The sequence below is a fragment of the Melanerpes formicivorus genome, unplaced genomic scaffold (genome assembly GCF_026170545.1).
Source record: "Melanerpes formicivorus ecotype bairdi unplaced genomic scaffold, bMelFor1.0.p_v2 SCAF_2, whole genome shotgun sequence".
Taxonomy (NCBI): domain Eukaryota; kingdom Metazoa; phylum Chordata; class Aves; order Piciformes; family Picidae; genus Melanerpes; species Melanerpes formicivorus.
Genome location: NW_027142354.1, coordinates 35996271 through 36017018, shown reverse-complemented (window position 1 = coordinate 36017018; position 20748 = coordinate 35996271). Strand labels below are relative to the sequence as shown.

General features: G+C 39.1%; 1 protein-coding gene across 3 annotated transcripts in view; it reads right to left on the bottom strand.

Annotated features, from left to right (window-relative positions):
• CRIM1 (cysteine rich transmembrane BMP regulator 1) overlaps positions 1 to 20748 on the bottom strand; it is a 185845-nt gene that overhangs the window by 48541 nt on the left and 116556 nt on the right. For all 3 annotated transcript variants that reach the window (XM_068156138.1, XM_068156141.1, XM_068156150.1), the window contains 2 exons: positions 14925 to 15107; positions 11298 to 11495 (listed from right to left, as the gene is read on the bottom strand). In XM_068156138.1, the coding sequence (XP_068012239.1) occupies positions 11298 to 11495; positions 14925 to 15107 (381 nt within the window). The remainder of the gene's footprint in view (positions 1 to 11297; positions 11496 to 14924; positions 15108 to 20748) is intronic.

Sequence of the window (20748 nt, the reverse complement as noted above, 5' to 3'; positions counted from 1 at the left end):
ACTAAATTTAAAGAGAAACAGGACTGCTCATGTCTGAAAGATCATCTCTGAACTTCAAATTGCAGATATAATTTAGTATCTAGAAAGAAGGAACAGGGTCTCCAGAGAAGGGCAACAAGGCTGGTGAGAGGCCTTGAGCACAAGCCCTATGAGGAGAGGCTGAGGGAGCTGGGATTGTTTAGCCTGGAGAAGAGGAGGCTCGGGGGAGACCTCATTGCCCTCTACAGCTACCTGAAAGGTGGTTCTAGCCAGGAAGGGGTTTGTCTCTTCTCCCAGGCAACCAGCACCAGAACAAGAGGACACAGTCTCAAGCTCCACCAAGGGAAGTTTAGGCTCGAGGTAAGGAGCAAGTTCTTCACTGAGAGAGTCATTGGTCATTGGAATGGGCTGCCCGGGGAGGTGGTGGAGTCACCATCCCTGGAGGTGTTCAAGAGGAGATTGGACATGGCACTTGTTGCCCTGGTCTAGTCATGAGGTCTGTGGTGACAGGTTGGACTTGATGATCCTTGAGGTCTCTTCCAACCTAAGTGATACTGTGATACTGTGATACTGGTATTTGTTACAATTTGTGTGTGGTGACTTTTCAAATCCTATACTTCTCTGTATTGATGCTCTTGTATCTTGGACACAGGCACACAACTTTTTTGCCCCCTTAATACAACCAGTAATATGGTACTTCTTACAAGAGACAAACTTCTTGTCATTATATTAATTTGAAAGTTTTTTTTTTGTTAGCTCTTTATTAATTCTATTATTCTGTTACCTCTCACTTTTGTGTCTGCCCTTACCATCCTCAAAGTTTCCAGACACGGTTACCAATCTGGGTTCTTTTCCCCTCCTGTCCCTAAAGGTAAGCCCTGAGATACAGTAATTTTATATGCATGCCTGCTTCTCAATGAGCAGCAAATAGAGGACAAAAGAAATAATTTCATTCCCTACCCCCACATGCTAAAGTGCAGCCAGGAAAAAAAGTCAGCCCTTTTCACTTCGGTAGACAAGACTCAACAAATAAAACCAGCTCTGCTCTGCCAGGCTTCTGCTTATTTGAATAGGCAAGCAGTAGCTAAGCTTGAAAAAGCATATACCACTGCATGATCTGAGCTAGGCTTTCATTGCTGCTCGTGGTAGAAATGGCAGAAGAAACATCCAGTGCACAAATGTACAGACAATGGATGGGAAAATGGGTGCTGTTTCTGTCTGTCTGCTTTACAAACAATAAAACTCCACCATAGAAAGAAAGAGAGAAGAAGAAAATAAAGATGAGTATCTGGATCAAAACAATGTGGTGTTTTTGTTTTTTTTTTTTTTTAATAAGGCATGGATTTTGCTGATGTCAAGTGCTTATATAAAAGGTGAAATACATTTTGTTTTATTGGAACAACTTGTTTCCAAGGTGAAACAAGACCATATTCTTGCTGCTATTTGTCTAACCAGGATACTTTTGTAATATGAACAAAACCAATCCCTGGGTCTTTCCTGTTATTTTCTGATTTTTCAGACCTCACACTTCTATGAGCGATGAGTCTGTGAGTCTATGTGACACAGCTCTTATTACAAAGAGCAGACATTTCCTTCTGTTGAAGATGTGAAATGATACCTACATGTTCACACACACAAGGTGACACAGGATGGTCAACCTGGTCTAGTACTATGCCTCATCTACAGATCTTGTTATGCCTCTATAACTATTGAAGTAAGGTCTTAAGATAATTTTCAGCTAAAGTAATCAGAAATGGAATGAAAGTGATGCATCCATACTTCAGCGAGACAGGATTAGGATTGTGTTATACACAGTTTGACCAATTGCAATTATCAAAGAGAAGAAAACTAAAATTTACCATTTATTGCTGAAGCCCTGGAAAACAAAACAAAAGCCAAATAATAACAAAAAATTAAGACAGTTTATTATGGTCATTTTTTCTTCTAACTGTGGAGTTTTTGTTTATGTATTTATTCAGTTACTTTTAAAGAGAACTAAGAAAATCATCCTGTCTAAGGCTGGTACCAAAAGGTACTCTGGACATTGAATTTATATCAGAAAATGAAGAGGGATTTCACTTCACTCTACTACTGCAAAGCTGCATGAATTATGAGAGCACCAAGTGATCAGTTTTGGTCTGTGTGAAGGATAAGATGGACCTGCATGAGCAGGGGCAGAGCGTGCAGCTTCAGAGAAGTGATGTGTTCTCTCTACTTAGCAGTCACGAGCCCACAGCTGTAGCAGTGTCTAGCTTTGGGCTCCCCAGTAGAAGAGACAAAGATGAACTTGAGCAAGTACAATACAGGGCCCCTGAGCTTGTCATAGGCCGCTGCAGGCAGCATAGAAGCAGAGGCTGAGAGCCCAGGGCTGGCTCAGTCTAGAGAAGGAGGGCGAGGGGATCATCCTAGTGCTGTCTACCACTACTCAATGGGAGGGTACAAAGACAACAAGGCCTGGCTCATTTTGGAGGCGTTCCAGGCTAGGATGAAGGCTAATGGCTGCTTCCGACTGACTGTTAGAAATCTGAAACATCATGTATCTTAACCTAAAAGTACTACAAATGTAAGGAAGCAGGTATTTTATGCTACTCAATCATTCTAGTTTTTAATTCCACTCATAAATGTTATAGAGAATGATAAAAAAAATATTAAAAAAAAATCTATCCTTATTATAATAAAATTACTGCATTTTTCCTTACCATAAAAGCATGGCAAAATTATGCCTCAAGTACTGGGTTCAGGTTGTTTTTTTTATTTAAACACAATGGTTACTCCAGCTAAGCTGACACAGGAGGTCTGACCTCCTCTTCATCATCTTCATCATCCCAGTGTCATGCTACTTAGTATTACTCCGTGCACACATGCTTGAAAGCTAGCAAATCCTACCAATGCTTGGTCTAAAGTGTCCTAAACATACCACAATATTATACGTAAAGGTGTTAATAAAAAGCTACAACAGTTTGTGAGTTGACAGTAATTCACAAAAACAGGCAAACAGAACATTTTGGACCCCAAAGCTGCATGTGTGCATGCATGTTTTTCTTACCTTGTTCAATTTTTATGTTTATCTGCAGTCATAAAAAGAGCATTTCCAGCCAATTTCACACTAAGAGGCTTCAATTTGCATCACAAAAATCATATTTTGTCATAAAAACTGTGAAATTGTAAGCTCTGTAACTATAGAGAGGTTGAAAATAGTCTTTTAAAATCCTTCTCTGATTACCTGAGCCAGCATGGATTTCATCCATTCCACTGTAAGACTGCAAATTACTGTCCAAGGATCTATCTTTTACATGGAATTTAGGAGCATGTGCTTTAAAAATTAAATGCCAAATGAGTAATTTTTACATTAATAGACACTGCAAAAATTACATCCCTCGAACACACCAAAATACTTCAAATTTTATTTGTATTTATTCAGTATGTGCATATTGACTGTTACTGGCATGCTTAAAAACAGTTTCAGATGTTTGTTTTCAGTTATATAGACTGGAAATACAGTTTATTTTAAGAAAAGTGTTTTGAGGAACTAGTTGCATCTTCCATGCAACCTGAAGATAACATTGCTAGTGATTTCTTTCCATGTATAAAGCCAACCAAACAATAAAAAAGAAAGATAACTGAAAGGCTAAATTACAGTCAAGGTAAGTGTCAATGTTTAAGTTCATACACTCAGTTACATAAGAACTTTCCAAACACACCAAACTAACTGTTATGCAGCACAATGAAGCCACCAGGGCCAGAAATAGTCTTAAACGTGAGGACTACATACTCATAACCAAGAATGGGAAGTGTAATGGTATGCTTCACTAGGCAATGCTACAACTCATGAACCCACTCTTTCCTATCAACATCAATATGAACCAGTCTACAGTTTAGTTTAACTAAAGACAGTCAGATAAAGCAGAGCAGTTCATAGTGCAAATTATTAAAAAGGCTGGAACGGAGTTTTCAGTGTATGTAGCACAGTGAAACTTCAAATCTACCTGGGAGCACCACAATGCATGTTCTCCCTACCTTTAGAGCAGCAGTATTGATCACAACAAAAGCCCTTTTAAATAGGAAAAATTAATTTCACATTCTGCCCATTGATATTTCCATTCTGTTAACAATAATTAACTATGGGCTGGTTTCATTAGGGTTTTTTTGTAGTGTTTTGGTTTTTTTTAGGGGAGATGGGATGCTTTTATTTGTTGGGTTTTGTTTTTCAAGAGGAACAATGAGAAACTTGATAGAAAGGTCTTACTGCACTTAGTCACAAATTAAAAAAAATAACTATCTGAAGTTTACATGCTTAATTTACAATGATTTTTAATCCCAGTTAGAACAACTCATGTAAATAACAGTGCACTTTGGAGAAAGAATTAGCCATGTACAAAGAATAAACTAAACAAAAGAGGACTCTAGAAAGCCTAGCATCTCATCAGGAGTATAGAGTGAAAACCTCTTTTGGAGGATAAAGAAAAAACTGAGTCAAAAACATGGAGAAAGACCTCTAACATCAATAATAAAGATGAAGCCTGTGTTTGGGGAACATGAAATAGCCCCCAGTGCACTCCCTCTTCTGCAGTGTTTCATAAACTATCTCTAAAAGGATTAAGATGTGATCCTATGAAACAAGCAGCAACTGACAAAGAAATACAGCATCAGTGCATTCAAGCATTTACTAGAAAAAGTAGGAAAGAAAGTGAACAGCAGTCTAACTTTTTACCTCATGCTTTAAGTGGTAATTGGCTAAAAACTGGTCCAGAAGGGTGTGCTGCTCAACAGCCTTTCATTTGAGTTTTAAATTTTGTCTGCTGTCCAAAAAATTTAACTGCAGCCTACTAAGCAGCAGCATGTGTGTTTATTTAAGCTTCCTGTAAAAACATTTATATCATTCCAAGAGTGACTAAATGTTTTCTATCCTCATAGTTTGCATTCCAGACCTCCCCGCCCCTCCAGTTCATTACATGAAAAGTATCAGTCATGAATCCTGGGCAAGAGAATTTCCTTCCTGAGCTGGAAATACCAAGCGTCTTGCAGGATTTTTTTCCCACCATTTAGCTATCCGTGTCAGCTATCAGGGTTCAGCACTTCAGCATCACATAACTATATATAAAATGTATTAAATGATTTAAGATTTTATGGTTTTTCTAATGTCACTAATAACTCTGAAAATACATTAACAAGTAATTCCAAACACATAGTTGAGGTTTATTTCAAATTTTATTCATACTGTCAACATTGAACTACCTAAGTATTTTTCCTAGAAAGCAACTAAGACCATTTTTATTGTTGCAAACTGAAAAAGTCTCATATGAAACAAAACTGCATGGGTGGTTTGGGTTTTATTTTCTTTCTCCCAGTGGCAGAATCAATATACTCACAGACTTTCCACTCCCAGTTTGTGCAGTTAAGGACTTTGGTCTATTGCAATCAATTCTCCCAGTTCTTGGTTTAACAGGCATGCACACTCCTCAAATACATTTTAATGCTGCTAAGAGTGTCTTTTGGGGGATAATTTTAGGTGGACTGACATTAAGAAATAACCAGCTTTATTAAAGTAGAATCAATTAAGTCTACCAAGGCATAGCCAAATAGATTACGTAGGTCATTCAGTTATCATTGCTATGTGAAGACACAACAAACATTAGTGTGCTTCTGGGGCAAATCTATGAATACTATAGGCATTGAAAAGCATTAGAGGATCCATGAATTTCTTTGAGACATCCTTAGCTGCACTGATGTGTACATTTACTAGGATACTTTGATTATTTATCCTTTCAGTAGTCTTCCACTGACCTTAATGATGAATCACTAAAAACTAACAAAATGTTATTTTATACTAGTATAATCTTCCTGACTTTCTTAAACTTGGGAGAAGCTTTAATTTGCAATAGTTTTCATTACAAATAGCCTGGATGGTGTAGTTCAACAGGCTTGGCTGCTTTGTCTAAACCTACTATACTAAATCATGATCTGGCAAACATAAACCAAATTTTCTACAGCACAACCTTTGCATCCCTTAATTGACTTTGATCAAAAGACTGGGTGAGAGCTACAGCACTGCTGCTCAACAATAACTTCCCCTTCATGCTCTAAGGAGATCTCTGGGCCCAAATCTTGTGCTGGTGCACACTGCTCACAACCACTGACTTCATCCTACATGAATCACATTTCCTTTTTCTGGACTCTGATGCCTTATTTACTTAATGAAGTGCTGGGCATGCTAAAGGACCTGCACTGAATTACATCTCAGCTAGAGTTTGAAGCTCTTTATTGATAAAAATGTTAATTTATTTTTGTGAAGATGAAGTGTCAGCCATAATGACAGCAAAATAATGTGGGCCTTATTCATGAAAGTCCTCTGAGGGGATTTTGTTTAACATTTGATTTCTCATTCACAGCTTATGCTGACACCCTGCCACCCGTACCTGAGGGTTCTCATGCTGAAGGATGTACTGAGAGATAATCAGTTACTGTGTATCAGTGGACTGGGTTGCAGTTTTCTGAATGAATAGCCTGAGCCTCTAGGAGATGAAAGAGAACAGAAATGACTACACAGAATTTCTTAAGGGACATTTTTCACACCAGTGCTAGTGTTGAGCACTTCTATGTATAATCTTGGGGTTTAAAAAAAAAATAAAAAAAATTAAAAATCAGGTAGTTTTATACTATCCTACCCAATATTTACTTGCTGTGAACACAAGTGTTATTCCAATTTGCAGATGGCTGTACACAGATGCAGATGGCCTAAGGGAAACATGGTTATTTCTGTCACTGTAGCTTGTTCCGTGTTATTCATGTGCTATTATATATTGACACTAAATAGCTATTTTGAACTCCAGGATTCTTTTGGGGGGTTTTGGGGGTAAAATGAAAAAGATAATTGCCACTTAAACCACATAATTATTTAAAAGAAAATGAACAATTGTTAGCCCAACAGAGAAGCAAGCAGCTCTGTAAGCAGCAGTACTGTCAGCAGCCTATCCGCCAATGGATTTGGTTACTTCCAAAGGGACAGATACACAGACCAATTCCTCTGAAGAACTTTGAGTCTATAGAAGTGTGAGTAGTTCCTTACAGCATTTGGAAAAAAACACTTTCTCCCCTATACCTACCAGTCTGTTCTCTTTGAGATTTCCTCATGCTGCAAGAACCTATTGGCTCTAAAACTGTTGGGAAAGCACAGATGAACATTCAAGGTCAGGTTGGATGGGGCTGTGAGAAACATCATCTGTTTGAAGATGTCCCTGCTCACTGCATGGGGGTTGGACTGGGTGACTGTTAAAGGTCCCTTCCAAGGCAAAGCATTCCATGATTTTCTAAGCCTTGGCTCTTAATGAAGACAGACTAGATAACAAATAAATAAAACAAAACCCAGAATAACTAGCTAACATATTAAATAAAGGCAAATCTCACAGGACCGGTATCATTACAGCAGCTACAAAAGGGATATAGAAGCATCCATCAAAAGCTTAAAACTAATCTTTTTGTGTTGGATCCACAGAATGCGATGTGCCTGCTTTTCCTAGCTGTCACTAGTAAAAGGGGATGCCAGCCTTGGCTGCATTGACTGAAGGGCTTGAGTTTGGGGACAGGCTGATGAAGAAAGGTCTTTCCCTCCACACAAAATTTCTGTCTTACTCTGTCTTGGCTTTGTGTCTTATCTGTGAACCTTGCTTTCTGCCTTCCCTTCCATCCAAGAAACACTTGCCTCAAATCACAGAATCACCAAGGTTGGAAGAGACCTCAAAGATCAAGTCCAACCCGTCACCACAGACCTCATGACTAAAGCATGGCACCAAGCGCCCCATTCAGTCTCATCAGAGGCCTTGAGCACAAGCTCTATGAGGAGAGGCTGAAGCAGCTGGGATTGTTTAGCCTGGAGAAGAGGAGGCTCAGGGGAGACCTTATTGCTGTCTACAACTACCTGAAGGGTGGTTGTAGCCAGGAGGGGGTTGGTCTCTTCTGCCAGGCAATCAGCATCAGCACTAGAACAAGAGGACACAGTCTCAGACTGCACCAGGGGAAGTTTAGGCTTGAGGTGAGGAGAAGGTTCTTCACAGAGAGTTGTTAGCCATTGGAATGTGCTGCCCAGGCAGGTGGTGGAGTCACTGTTCCTGGAGGTGTTCAAGAGGGGACTGGATGTGGCACTTGGTGCCATGGTTTAGTAGTCATGAGGTGTTGGGTGACAGGTTGGACTTGATGATCTTTGAGGTCTCTTCCAACCTTGTTGATTCTCTGATTCTTAAACACCTCCAGGGATGGTGACTCCACCACCTCCCTGGGCAGCACATTCCAATGGCCAATAACTCTTTCTATGAAGAACTTCTTCCCAACATCCAGCCTAAACCTCCCCTGGTACAGCTTGAGACTGTGTCCTCTTGTTCTGGTGCTGGTTGCCTGAGAGAAGAGACCAACCCCCACCTGGCTACAACCTCCCTTCAGGTAGTTGCAGACAGCAAGAAGGTCTTCTCTGAGCCTCCTCTTCTCTAGGCTAACCAACCCCAGCTCCCTCAGCCTCTCCTCATAAGTCTTGTGTTCCACACCTCTCACCAGCTTTGTTGCCCTTCTCTGTACACATTCTAGCAACTCAACATCTTTCCTAAACTGAGGGGCCCACAACTGGACACAGTACTCAAGGTGTGGCCTAACCAGTAAAAACATGTTATAGCACAGACTTACATAAACTAATCCAAATGAAGCAACTTGTGTCCTGAAAGCACTGCAGAGGCATTATGTAGTACATTAATGATGCACCAGCTTGATCATGTTGCAACCTTTAGCAATGAATGATAGAAGCCTACGCTTTACCCTATGTTTGCTTCCCACGGAACATCATAATTATCTCAGTCTGATAGAGATAAGCATTTAATCCAATTATCTTTCATCATTTTTCTTTGATACATTTGTTTATCCTTCTCTCACTGGAGGAGAAAAGCCCCTTGACACATTAAAAATGCTTCCATCATCCTTTCTGTCTGCACTCCTTTCCCAAGCTCACATACAGGCTAAATAATGAAGAGTGACGGGTGATACTCATCATGAGGGTGTCACTTAGGTTTAAAAGCAGTTAACCTGCTTCTTTATTGTAAAATTAATTCAGTGCCAAGTAGCAGCTCTCTACAATTCACTGGCAGCTTTTATACATTATCAGACATCTTCATAGCCTGTGATGCAAATTTTGGATTGAAAGACCAAAGAAGACTGAAAGACCTGTAAGAAGCCTTCAGGCTTCTCATTTATTATAAAAAGTATCTCAGTCAATGTGGATGAATACTGCAACCCAAGGAGGGCCATGAGACACATGGAGTTACACCAAATTAATTTTGTTCTGTTGGAGACAGAATAGGAAGAATGTTAAGTCGTAGCTCACTAAGCACCCACAAGTGTGGGCACACTATGAGGGTGACTCTACTTTTCTAAATGGAGCTGTCTGGTGTTTTTAATGATGACCAACTAATCCACAAAAATCAACTGAACACACATACTTATGATGTGTAAAAACCCAATATATATATTTTTTTTTTTGTCTCAGCTTGTAAACCTTCACATTTCCATTGCCAGGCTGGGTAAGCATTTATCATATAGTTATTGAAAACTCTGTTATATAAGATATATGTAATTTCACAAGGTAATGAAAACTGCATTTTAGACTCTAAAAATTAATCAATCTTGCAGATATCATCCTTTTAGAGTTCAACTGAAATAATCACACCCAGTATCAAACTGTTGGGTGCAAAGTATCTTAGACTTAATTAAATAACACTGAGTAGGAAACCAGTAATAATCCAACTATCAGAAACATCATTTGATCAATAACTTTATCTACTCTACTTTCTCCTGTATTTATGAATAACCTTAAAGCTTGTTATTAGTACAATTAAATAATAAAAAGAAATATTTATTTTAGAAATCTTATTACATCCTGTATTTATTAATAAGCTTAAAGCAAAACTAAGAATAAAGTTAGGGAAAAATGCTGATCTTAAATGATCACTTACTATACTGTTTTGGATCCAAAAAAGTACCAGACACTACCACATACAGGTGTGGTTAAACTGCTCTCATTTTTCCCACTCTCACTAGTTTATTCAGTCACAGGCCAATGCTGCACCAGCTATTTCAATCTTTCAAGTAAACCAGAAATTAACAGCAACAACGACAGACGTAACAGAGCAAAGACCTGTCACAGAATCAAAGAATGGTTTGAGTTGGAAGGGACCTCCAAAGGTCATCTAGTCCAACACCCCTGAGATAAGCAGGGACATCCTCTGCTAGATCAGGTTACTCAGAGCCTTGTCAAGCCTGACCTTGAATATCACCAGGGATGGGGCTTCAAGTACCTCCCTGAGCAACTGGTTGCAGTGTTCCACCACCTCCACAGTAAAGAACTTGTTCCTAGCATCCAATCTAAATGTATTCTTCTCTAATTTAAAACCACTGTCCCTTGTCCTATCATTATAGATAAACAGTCCCTTTCTAGCCCTCTTGTAGCCCACCTTCAGGTACTGAAAGACAACTATTAGGTCTTCTTGGAGCCTTCTCCTCTCCAGGATGAACAACCCCAGCTCCCTCAGCCTGTCCTCATAGCAGAGGTGCTCCAGCCCCCTTGATTACGTTCATGGCTGCCCTCTGGACCTGCTCCATCACGTCCATGTCCTTCCTGTGCTGAGGGCTCCAGACCTGGGTGCAGTACTCCAGGTGAGGTCTCACCAGAGCAATGTAATGTGGTAGTATCACCTCTCATGATCTGCTAGCCATGCATCTTTTGATGTGGCCTAGAAAATGCTTGGCCTTCTGGGTTGTAACAACACACTGTTGGCTCATGTCCAGCTTCTCATCCACCAGCACCCCAAAGTCCTTATCTGCAGGGCTGCTTTTAATTTCATCATCCCCCAGCCTGTATTGCTATCTAGGATTGCCCTGACCTAAGTGCAGAACCTTATATTTTGTGTTGTTGAACCTCCTGAGATTCTCCTTAGCCCACCTCCCCAGCCGGTCCAGGTTGCTCTGGATGGCATCTCATCCTCCCATCTTAACTTTGCCACTCAACTTGGTATCATCTTCATATTTGCAAATCAATCTCACTGTCTGCATCATTGACAAAGATATTGAACAGCAGTGGTCCCAATACAGACCCTTGAGGGCCACCACTTGTCACCTGTCTCAATCAGGACACTGGGCTGTTGACCACTACACTTTGGATGAGATCATCCAACCAATTCCTTATCCACTGGACAGTCCACCCATCAAATCCACATCTCTCCATCTTAGAGAGCAGGTTGTTATGGGGGACTATGTCAAAAGACTTTACAGAAGTCCAATCTTACCTTCACACACTGGGCAGCATTCCCCAGGAACCTTAACAGGATTTAGACAGCTCTGCCCACAGGCTGTTGCAACGCAGTGTGGATCTCCATTGATGCACTGGCAGAAAGTACAGTCATCCTCTCGCCAGCGGTCTCCATGAGCTTGGATCTGACCATTGGCATAGCAGCCAGCAGGGTTATTTACTGGATAAACTGGATCTGAAATGAGAGGAATTGCAAGAGGAAAAGAAGTTTTATCTTCTGTTTTATATTTCACATGTGAGTAACTGCAATGCTGTGATTTTACACTACCTAGAAAGAAGGGTTAAGTGCAGCCGCTATCAAACACTGGAAGAGCCACACTGGTATACAGTCATAAGACAGGTAACAGCTTAAGGCATTTCAGTACTGAAATTTACTGTCAAAAAGGTTAAGGCAACTTATACAGAGCATTCATAAAATCAGTGTTCCATTTTTACCTAAGTATTGTATGTGCCAATTGTAAGGCTTAAGTTTTCATTTTCTGATTTTGTCCTTCAGAAGGAAATAGATCATAGATCTATTGATCCATTGTTTTTCATAGTTTCATAGTTTCACTCAGGGTTGGAAGGGACCACAAGGATCATCTAGTTCCAACCCCCCTGCCATGGGCAGGGACACCCCACACTAGATCAGGCTGGACAGAGCCTCATCCAGCCTGCTCTTAAACACCCCCAGGGACGGGGCCTCGACCATCTCCCTGGACAACACATTCCAGTAGCAACTTAATCAATCCTAAGGAAAACTGAAAACATCTCAATGAACCATTGGAATGACTCATGTCAGCACTGTACCACAATTCTGTGGTATTACTGAAGATGAGGCCTCTGGCACAGGTTCTGCTGGAAGAAGGAGAATCCTTTAAACTACATCTCATGCCAGTTTTGGAAATATACTAGTTTTCATGAAGAGATGATCTGGCTCAGTTTTCAATTTCATTTCAGTTGGAGTTTTTCCCCCTTAAAAGCCACAAGACCAACTTATGAGTGAGTAGTCAAATTAAGACTTGGGTATTAAATAACAGAATTCTTGGGGTTGTACTTTAAGTAACATTTCTCCTGCAGTTTCATGCAAGTAAGTAATGCAACTCTGTACATGCCAATTCATGACTTCAAACAGAAGTAGCTTTTACTCTTTAGAAATTACATGCTTTACTCTCCAGAAATGTGCTAAGTGAGCCTGACTAACAGTAATGAAAACAAGCAATTTGTGAATGTATGCAACTTACCATGGTGGCTAATAAGGTAACATAGACTTAAAAGTGAAGTATGTGAAAATGTACAGCAAGTCATTCATATATTTGAAGCAAGCAATAATGCAGATTATATGTTAAAGCCAATTCAATATATTAAAAAACAAATACTGCCAAAAGAATACATCAAATAAGCACAAATCATTTACAATTTTCCAGACCATTTTAAAAAACTATTATGTTTGAAGAACTTAGGACATCTCTCCTATCTCCCCATCTAAAGGAAGAAAAACAACAAAACGAACAAAAATTTGAATGAAATACTTCTCTGAAGCTTCACCACTCCTCTATGGAAGGAAGGCAATGCATTTTAAGTGTATATAAAACCAGCAGCAATGCTAATAGCTGTTGTCTTATCATAAGCCATTGTATCGCTTTATGACAGTATCAAATTCTGAACATTCAGAGTGAAACTGCACATAACTTCTAACTCTAACTTGTATCTGGCATCCATTCCAATCCTGATTTCTATTGATAGTCCCAATTCTAGCAAAATATTTTAAGTCAATATGAACCCATGGGAAAAATAAGACATTTTAAAACTAAAAGGTTTGCTAATCTATTAATATTGCACTTTTATCTATAGTTAGCTCTTTTTAATCTTGCCAAAAATAAAATCTTACACAAAAAAAAAATTATATGAATTTTATCATTCAACTCATGTATGGGGTTCTGATTGACACAGGCATACAGAGAAAGCACAGAAAAGCCATATAAGCCTTGTGTTATTTGCAGTAGTCTCTTATGCGAGTCAAAGCACAAAGGTCATGGTACCCTTAAAAGGTCAGTACTACTTAAAGCTATAAATTGAGCCCAGTAAATTACATTTCTTGATGGGGAGGTATCCCCTACAGGACTTTAAGAAAGAATTCTTCCTGGAGCTAAGGCAAGAAGGGCTTGTGGTTGTATTACACAATGCACATCCAAATTATCCTTTGCCATTTAAAAACTGTTGCAGAAAAGAAGGCAGCATCGTATTTATTTCTATAGTCAATAAAACATTAGTAGGAAACAATCTCTTGAAAATCAGCTATGAAAGGATCAAATAGAAAGCAAGGAGGTAGAAAAAAATGCTACCTCTTCATCAAGTAGAAAGGCATAAATTGGTGCGCTGTTAAGTATACATTCTGCTCATTTATAAGACTTACATTCTCAGTTTAGGGGTCAACATAACCTGAGTTATTAAGAAAGGGATCTGAGCTTTATTTTTGTCTTTTTAAGGAAAGAAATGAAGCCATTTATCTAGCCTCACCTGAATGAATTCTACTTAATCAAAAAGGATTTATGGGGAAAAACAATGGTACATCTTACCATCTCGTTATGGGTTTAAGAACCATAGAGGGGCAAAAAAACAAGATCCTCCAAAGTACCAGAGAGTGCAAGGGGGTGGACACTGGAAAGTGTAATCTTTTATTTCATTCCTGTCTTCCTGCATCTATAGAGAAGAGGAGGCTCAGGAGAGACCTTATTGCTCTCTACAACTGCCTGAAGGGAGGTTGTCACCAGGTGGGGTTTGGTCTCTTCTCCCAGGCAAACACCAACAGAACACAGGACACAGTCTCCAGCTGCACCAAGGGAGGTTTAGGCTGGACATTAGAAAGAAATTGTTCACAGAAAGAGTGATTTGCCATTGGAATGGGCTGTCCAGGGAGGTGGTAGAGTCACCATCACTGGAGGTGTTTAAGAAGAGACAGGATGGGGTGAAGAACTGGGCCAAGGCTGAATATGAACTCAATACGAATATGAAAGTCAATGAAATTTCCAACAGAAGCATTTTTAGGAGGGCTGTAGGCCTAGTAAGCAGAGGAGAGAGCTGTCAACGGGGCAGAGGAGGAAGAGAAAAACACTGAAGTCAAATTACAGTCCCATTTCTTTGCTATAATTGTACAGAAGAGAAAACATATGCATTCCTCTAGCCAAACAGAACAAGACTTCAAGAAGCAGGTTTCAAAGCAATGGACATGTGTCTTAGGATCACTACTGTTGTGTTGGAGGATCCTGCCTAAACACCTGGTGCATCTATTTGGAACAGCTTCCTATGTCCTTTGGGAAGACGGGCCCTCAAAAGCATTGCATAACTGATCATGTCTAAGGAAGGGGAAGGAAACCCAAATGTAAAAAAAAAAAAAAAAAAAGACAACTTGTCAGTGTGAGAGATGCACTGCAAAACTGCAAATACCAAGACAGCACAGTTGGACATTTTGGCTCATTTGCATTGAAAAAGACAATTATTAAAAGCAGTGGAATTAGTCATGAATTGTTGGGTGACAGGGTGGACTTGATGATCTCAGAGGTCCTTTCCAACCTTATTGATTCTATGATTCTAATAAACAAACAGGATTAAAACAATCCCATACCTTCACACACTGGGCAGCACTCTCCTTCTGGCACGTAGTACCTGTCACAGTGTAGCTCTCCACACTGGGCAGAGAAACAAATAGAGACACCACCTTGGCATCGACAAAAACGACAAGCATCCATTCGAAACATGTCTCCATCATAATATTCCATGCTGTTAAATATGCAAGTTGGCTTCACTTCTGAAAGAAGAATAAAAAAAGAGAAAGTAACCTTACTGTAATAAATATTTATGTGACCACTTCTGTGTTTCAACAAAATTGCTCATATGCCTCCATCCTCAGCAGAGCCCTAACAAATCAGTACACCTAAACTTTGTGGGAAATAGCTTCTTAAAATTCTTAACTGTTTTGGAAAGGAGAGTGCCTATTTGCTTTGTCAATGGATGAAGAAGATGAGGGGAGAGAGAGGGGGAGGAAGAGAATGGAGAACAAGACATGTTTAATAAACAATGGGTTCCAGATTACGAAGATGATCCCATATCATGAATACATCATAAGGTCTCCTTAAGGCCTTGGACCTTGTAGTTAGCCCCCACCCCCAAACATTCCTCCATCACCTACTGGCAACAGAAAATATTCTGTTCAACCAGCCTGACACATGCATGTAATGCTGCACAGCTTCAGAGCCCAGGGCTAAATGACTGCAACTCAAGGGAGAAGAAATACTCCAAATTTATGTTCAACTCTAATATACTACGTCAATCATTAGGAAACCATGACTTCACAGTTTTGTCATTGCTCAACAACTTAAGCCTCTTCCCTACTTTTTGGCCTTCTATGATGCTAGCTCAAGATACCTGGCAACAGCTATCTTAAGTATAACAGTATACAGCAAACAGATGTATTTTCCAGAAGCTACAAATATAAAAATCTGAAAACCCAGAGGTTCTGCAAACAGGAAGTTATTTCTTTCAGCAATAAAGTAAAAATTAAAAACATCTGAACTAAATACAGTTTACCTAGAATACTTGGTAAAGACCACTTGTTTACTTTCATGTGTAATGCCTAGCCATGTAGGACTGAAAACTGTGCTTTGTGCTCAATCTTAGATGGGAGATGAAAAATATTCAGCATTTGCAGATTCCTTTCCACCCACTCCAACCCTATTATTTTTGGGGGCTAAAAGCCTGTTACCTGAGTTACTCCTGACAAAGATACAGGTTTTCTTTAAAGCATTTCAAGGACTCTAGTGTTTCTTTGCATACACGCTTATACTAGTGCTCCCACCTCAAGTCATTTATTATTACTGCAAAGCATTGAGAGTTGAAACTTGTAAGTATCCTGAGCAATGTTTGACTTTTACATGCCTGTTCTGCCTTCAAGGCATAATGTAGAAAGCAGTATTTAAAAAAAAAAAGGAGGAAATACCACTGTGTCCAGGAAAACAGCTATGACCTCATTAGAAAAAAATTCACATAAACAAACACTTGAGCTGCATAAACTTGAAATACTTCTCAAGTTTAAAAACCCTCTCAGAAAGGAAACAGTGCCAACACAACCCAAAAGGCCTTTAATCCATTTGCTTCTGACTTCACTGTTTTGATTACAGCTTTCCACATTTTAACTGATTTCCCTCCTTGCTCCAAATTCCTGCCTAGTTAGAAGCAGAAATACCATCTTGCATGAATTACCATCCATTTTTAAAATGTCCAAACAAGACCAAGCAAGCAACTGGACATCCTGAAAGGAAACAGTATGTTTTACTCCTACAATGAAAACTACCATAAAATCTCTCTATACGCGTTTTTACCATCCAGATTTATGGTAGTGTGTATATTCATGCTAAACTATTGACCTAAGCCTATACTTTCAGCTATGAAACAAGGATTACATTTGTTAGAACCATATGTAAGACTGCAGTTTTAAGACTTGGTCAAGCCAAAACAAGCACTATACAAAGAATTCCAGCTTTAGATCCCCATAAAGTGGAAGACTAATAAAAGAGTGAACACCACACCATGGAACTGAAATGATGCATTTCTTCCACTGTGATATGCTGGAACGGAAGATGATCTTAGCTCTTTACTAAAAAAAAAAGTGCTAATTTTATTGCTTTACTGATCTGTGTACGGCAGCCACAAAGGTATAAGTATACCATTAAATAAATGCATATTTTCCTAAATTCCAATAATCATGAATTCACTTTTTTGCCAATAAGGGCAGTAATTCTTCGAGTACCAAAGCTCTACTTCATGGCACAGTAATTTCAATTTACTTAACTTCACAGCACAAAGCCCGTAAATGTATCTCAAACCTCAAATCCTTTCCTGATGCAGACTACCAACACAAAACAGACAGCCAGGGCATGGATTCATGAACATAAATTTAGTGTCTGCCACCTATCAAATAGTCCAGTAATACATGACTAATCCAGACCAAGCACAGATGTAGAACTGCCCATCTATGAAAGGAGTCAGAACAGAGTGGACAGTACCCAGAACAATACAGTGTTTATACTGGCTGTGGAAGGGACAGATAGTATCATATCTTTGCTCTTTATATAAAGTTAACCACAACTAAGAGACTGAGCTTGATTTGGCATTAAAGTTCTTGTCACAGAATTAAATAAGAAATAGTTCTGGCATAAATTTATCTCTACAGATCTCACAGCCACAGTCTTTTTGTTCTGTGTGTGAGAGTCCTAAAAGTCAGCATTGCAGTGAACCGCACAGCCTCACACCACACAGGCACCAAATGTGATTAATTCTCAAGACCTTTATCTCCAATCTGAGCTGCAAACAGATAAAATCTGTTTTTCCAAATCAGTTTTCTAAGGTACTTTACTTTATAATTTTCCCTATGGCATGAACTACCCCAAAATAAAACTTCTGTTCTTGAGATTTCTGCAGTTTCCCAATACTTGTGGTTTTCTTTTATTAGAGTAACATAACAGCTCAGAAACATATGCAAGTTTGGCAATTCATCCCTTGTGAAGCAGCAATTCTGCACATGGTTATGCCGAGCACATGGGATGCTTCAGGCATTAGCTGCCTGTAAGCAAGTTTGGGCATTTTCTTTTGTAGTATCAGAAATTCCAGTCCCCTCAATGTGGAAGCAAGATTCAAAACAACATTCAGTTGTTTAAAAGACTAAAAAGTTCATGATTCCAGCACTTCAGCTATTCCTTCAGCATACAAAACTATTTCAATCAGACTCTTGGAAGGAACTGGGGCAAGTGCTGTGAACTTTTGATTAAATGAAAGGGAAGGAAACTGATAAACTTGAATCCTGTGTCCATATAAACAAAATACAAAAAAGCTTTGTGTTTTCAAAAGCTGCTCTGATAGGGAGCTTAAAAAAACCTCAACAACCACCTCACCAAAAAAACCCAGAGAAGGATATGTTTCGTTGGAATTAATCCATAACAATGTTAAAGGACAAGACACAGTATGCCTTTGTTTCCCTGCTAGGTAGAGAAAAAACCCACATGGGTTCTTACTCTTCAGATTGTACTGCATTGTTCAGTGTGTTCCCTATTAACTCAATTGTAGGACCACTCTGAAAGTCCTCTGGACCTGCATCTTCTAAAAAAGGTCATTCAGAAACAGAGAGATCAGAATGTCAACAAATCTGTAATTCTTATTTGTGAATTAATGCAATTATTTATGCATGCAATTATACAATTATTTATACACACTTGCAGAGTTTAAAGGAAAGAAACATTTTATGGCATCTGCAGTCTGCAAAAGATATTAAAAGATACTTGGGACACTAAGGAAAATCAAATTCAGCAAATTCACATTTAAAACAAAATGGATAAAGTCAGATTTTTATAGTAAGGTTTCTAGCAGAGAAAGTCTGTAGCATCGCAATAGAAACCATTTGTATATTCAGTTGCCACAATCAATTTAGGAGTGCTCACTTCCACCAACAGTCTTAAAATCTTCTGTCCACCTCAGTAGCAGATCCCAATTCAGTAATCTTCAAGCAGTTTCAGAAAGCAGATGTTATGTGGGTTGACGTATGTGTTTGTTTTACACACAGTAGACAAGATTGTGAGATGTTCCCCACAGAGACAGAAGACTTATTTCAAAGTCGTCCTCTCGGGTGAAGGTTGCATGATAGACAGAAGTAGAGAAAGATTCCTCAGCAGAATCAGTTCGACCTGATACACCCCTGGCTTAATCTTTTCTTTAAAACCACCAGCAAAAGAGAAACCACAACCTGTCTATTAAACAATTCCACAGTTCTAACTGCTGCAACTAGGTTCAAATCACAAGGGCAACTCAGGTTAGACAAAAATAGCAAAACAGAAAGCAAGTTTCCAAAGTTTCATTACTTTTCCCATTTTTATGGTTTTACTGTTTTTCACCTTCCCCCAGTGTGCAAATATGTTGCTAAGGGGATTCACCCTGAGTGTCCCTGCTTCCGTCCTCTCTTACAGATAAAATGCACACATTTATTTCAATTGTGGTTGGTTTTTTTTTTTTGCATCAGGTTACACTTTAGAGTATTTGATTGTTTCTGTGTTTTTTCTCTAGGCTGTCCCATTTCTGTCTAGATCTCCTTCTGGAAATTAAACAGCAGCTGTGGTCTTAATTACTACCCCTCCTCTTTTATTTCTTAACCATTGTAAAAACATTTTAATAATGAATTTTGGGTTTACTGGCCTTTTGACTGGCCTTCAGTTTTCTGCAATTTCCTTTTCCCTCCTGTTTTAGTGTTTCAGATACTATTCCCAATTTGACTACAGTAAGCATAACCCAAGTTCAGAGGAATCTAAAACATATGACTTGTTTTGGCAGGCTGAACAGCTTTTTCACTACACTAAACCAAATTCTCACAGTACCATGGCTGGTGATTAGCTATGATTTTCAAATACCATTTGAATGTTCTCACTGATGGAAAAGCAAGCAAACTCCAAAAAACCAAAACCCTGCACCACAACCACTAATTCCCCTCTAGATTTTTGGCATCAGATTACCTTCCATTAATATTAATCTTCCTTCTGTTACTTAGCAAACAGGATTTTTTGTCTATTGCACTTAACAAGCTACACTTTACATTTTATAATTTTTCAAGTAAGTTTCTATTTGAAGTCCACCACAAAATTCCAAGGTTTTGGATGCCCAGAGAAAAATAGGTGATTCTTATTTCCCTTAGAAACAGTTCAATCACCTTTATCCTTTTCCACACATGAGCTTAATAACAGAACTGCAAATGCTGTGAGAAGTGTATCAACAGGTGACAAGCAATGTGATTAAAGAGGGATTTTATTCTCACTTCCAATACAGTACCACTATATAGAGATTAAAGTGTAAAGAAAGCCAGGAGGCACAGAGAAAAGAGAAATGCTTCATTTATGTCCGTAATATCTTCACAATAGAGGGGAAAAATACAGAAGCAGTTCTAAAACAGATTATGTGTCCAGTGAATGAGCCCAATGATTTAGGAGATCACTTTTGTACCACCATGTGATTATTAGAATGGCTTGAAACAGCAGTATAGAGAGAGTTATGGTCTTAAGTCCCAGGGAAAGCTGCTATCCTTTCTTCTCTGGCACATGCCAGTTATTTTCACGCATTTTCAATGGACAGTACAAATCACAGAATCACAGCATGGTAGGGTTGGAAGGCACCTCAAGAGATCATAGATTCCAACCCCCCTGCCAAAGCAGAACACCTACGGCAGGCTGTGCAGGAATGCATCTGTTTCATAAAACAATCAGAGGCCCTTTTAAAGTAGCAGTTATATGCAAGTAAACTTACTGAGCAGTGGAAGCCTTTACTGACAGAAAGAAGCAGCTCTCTCAATTTTCTGAGACAGAGCTCACAGTCAGTATGTGCTTCAGTGCAACTTACATTCAAGAGATCTATACCTG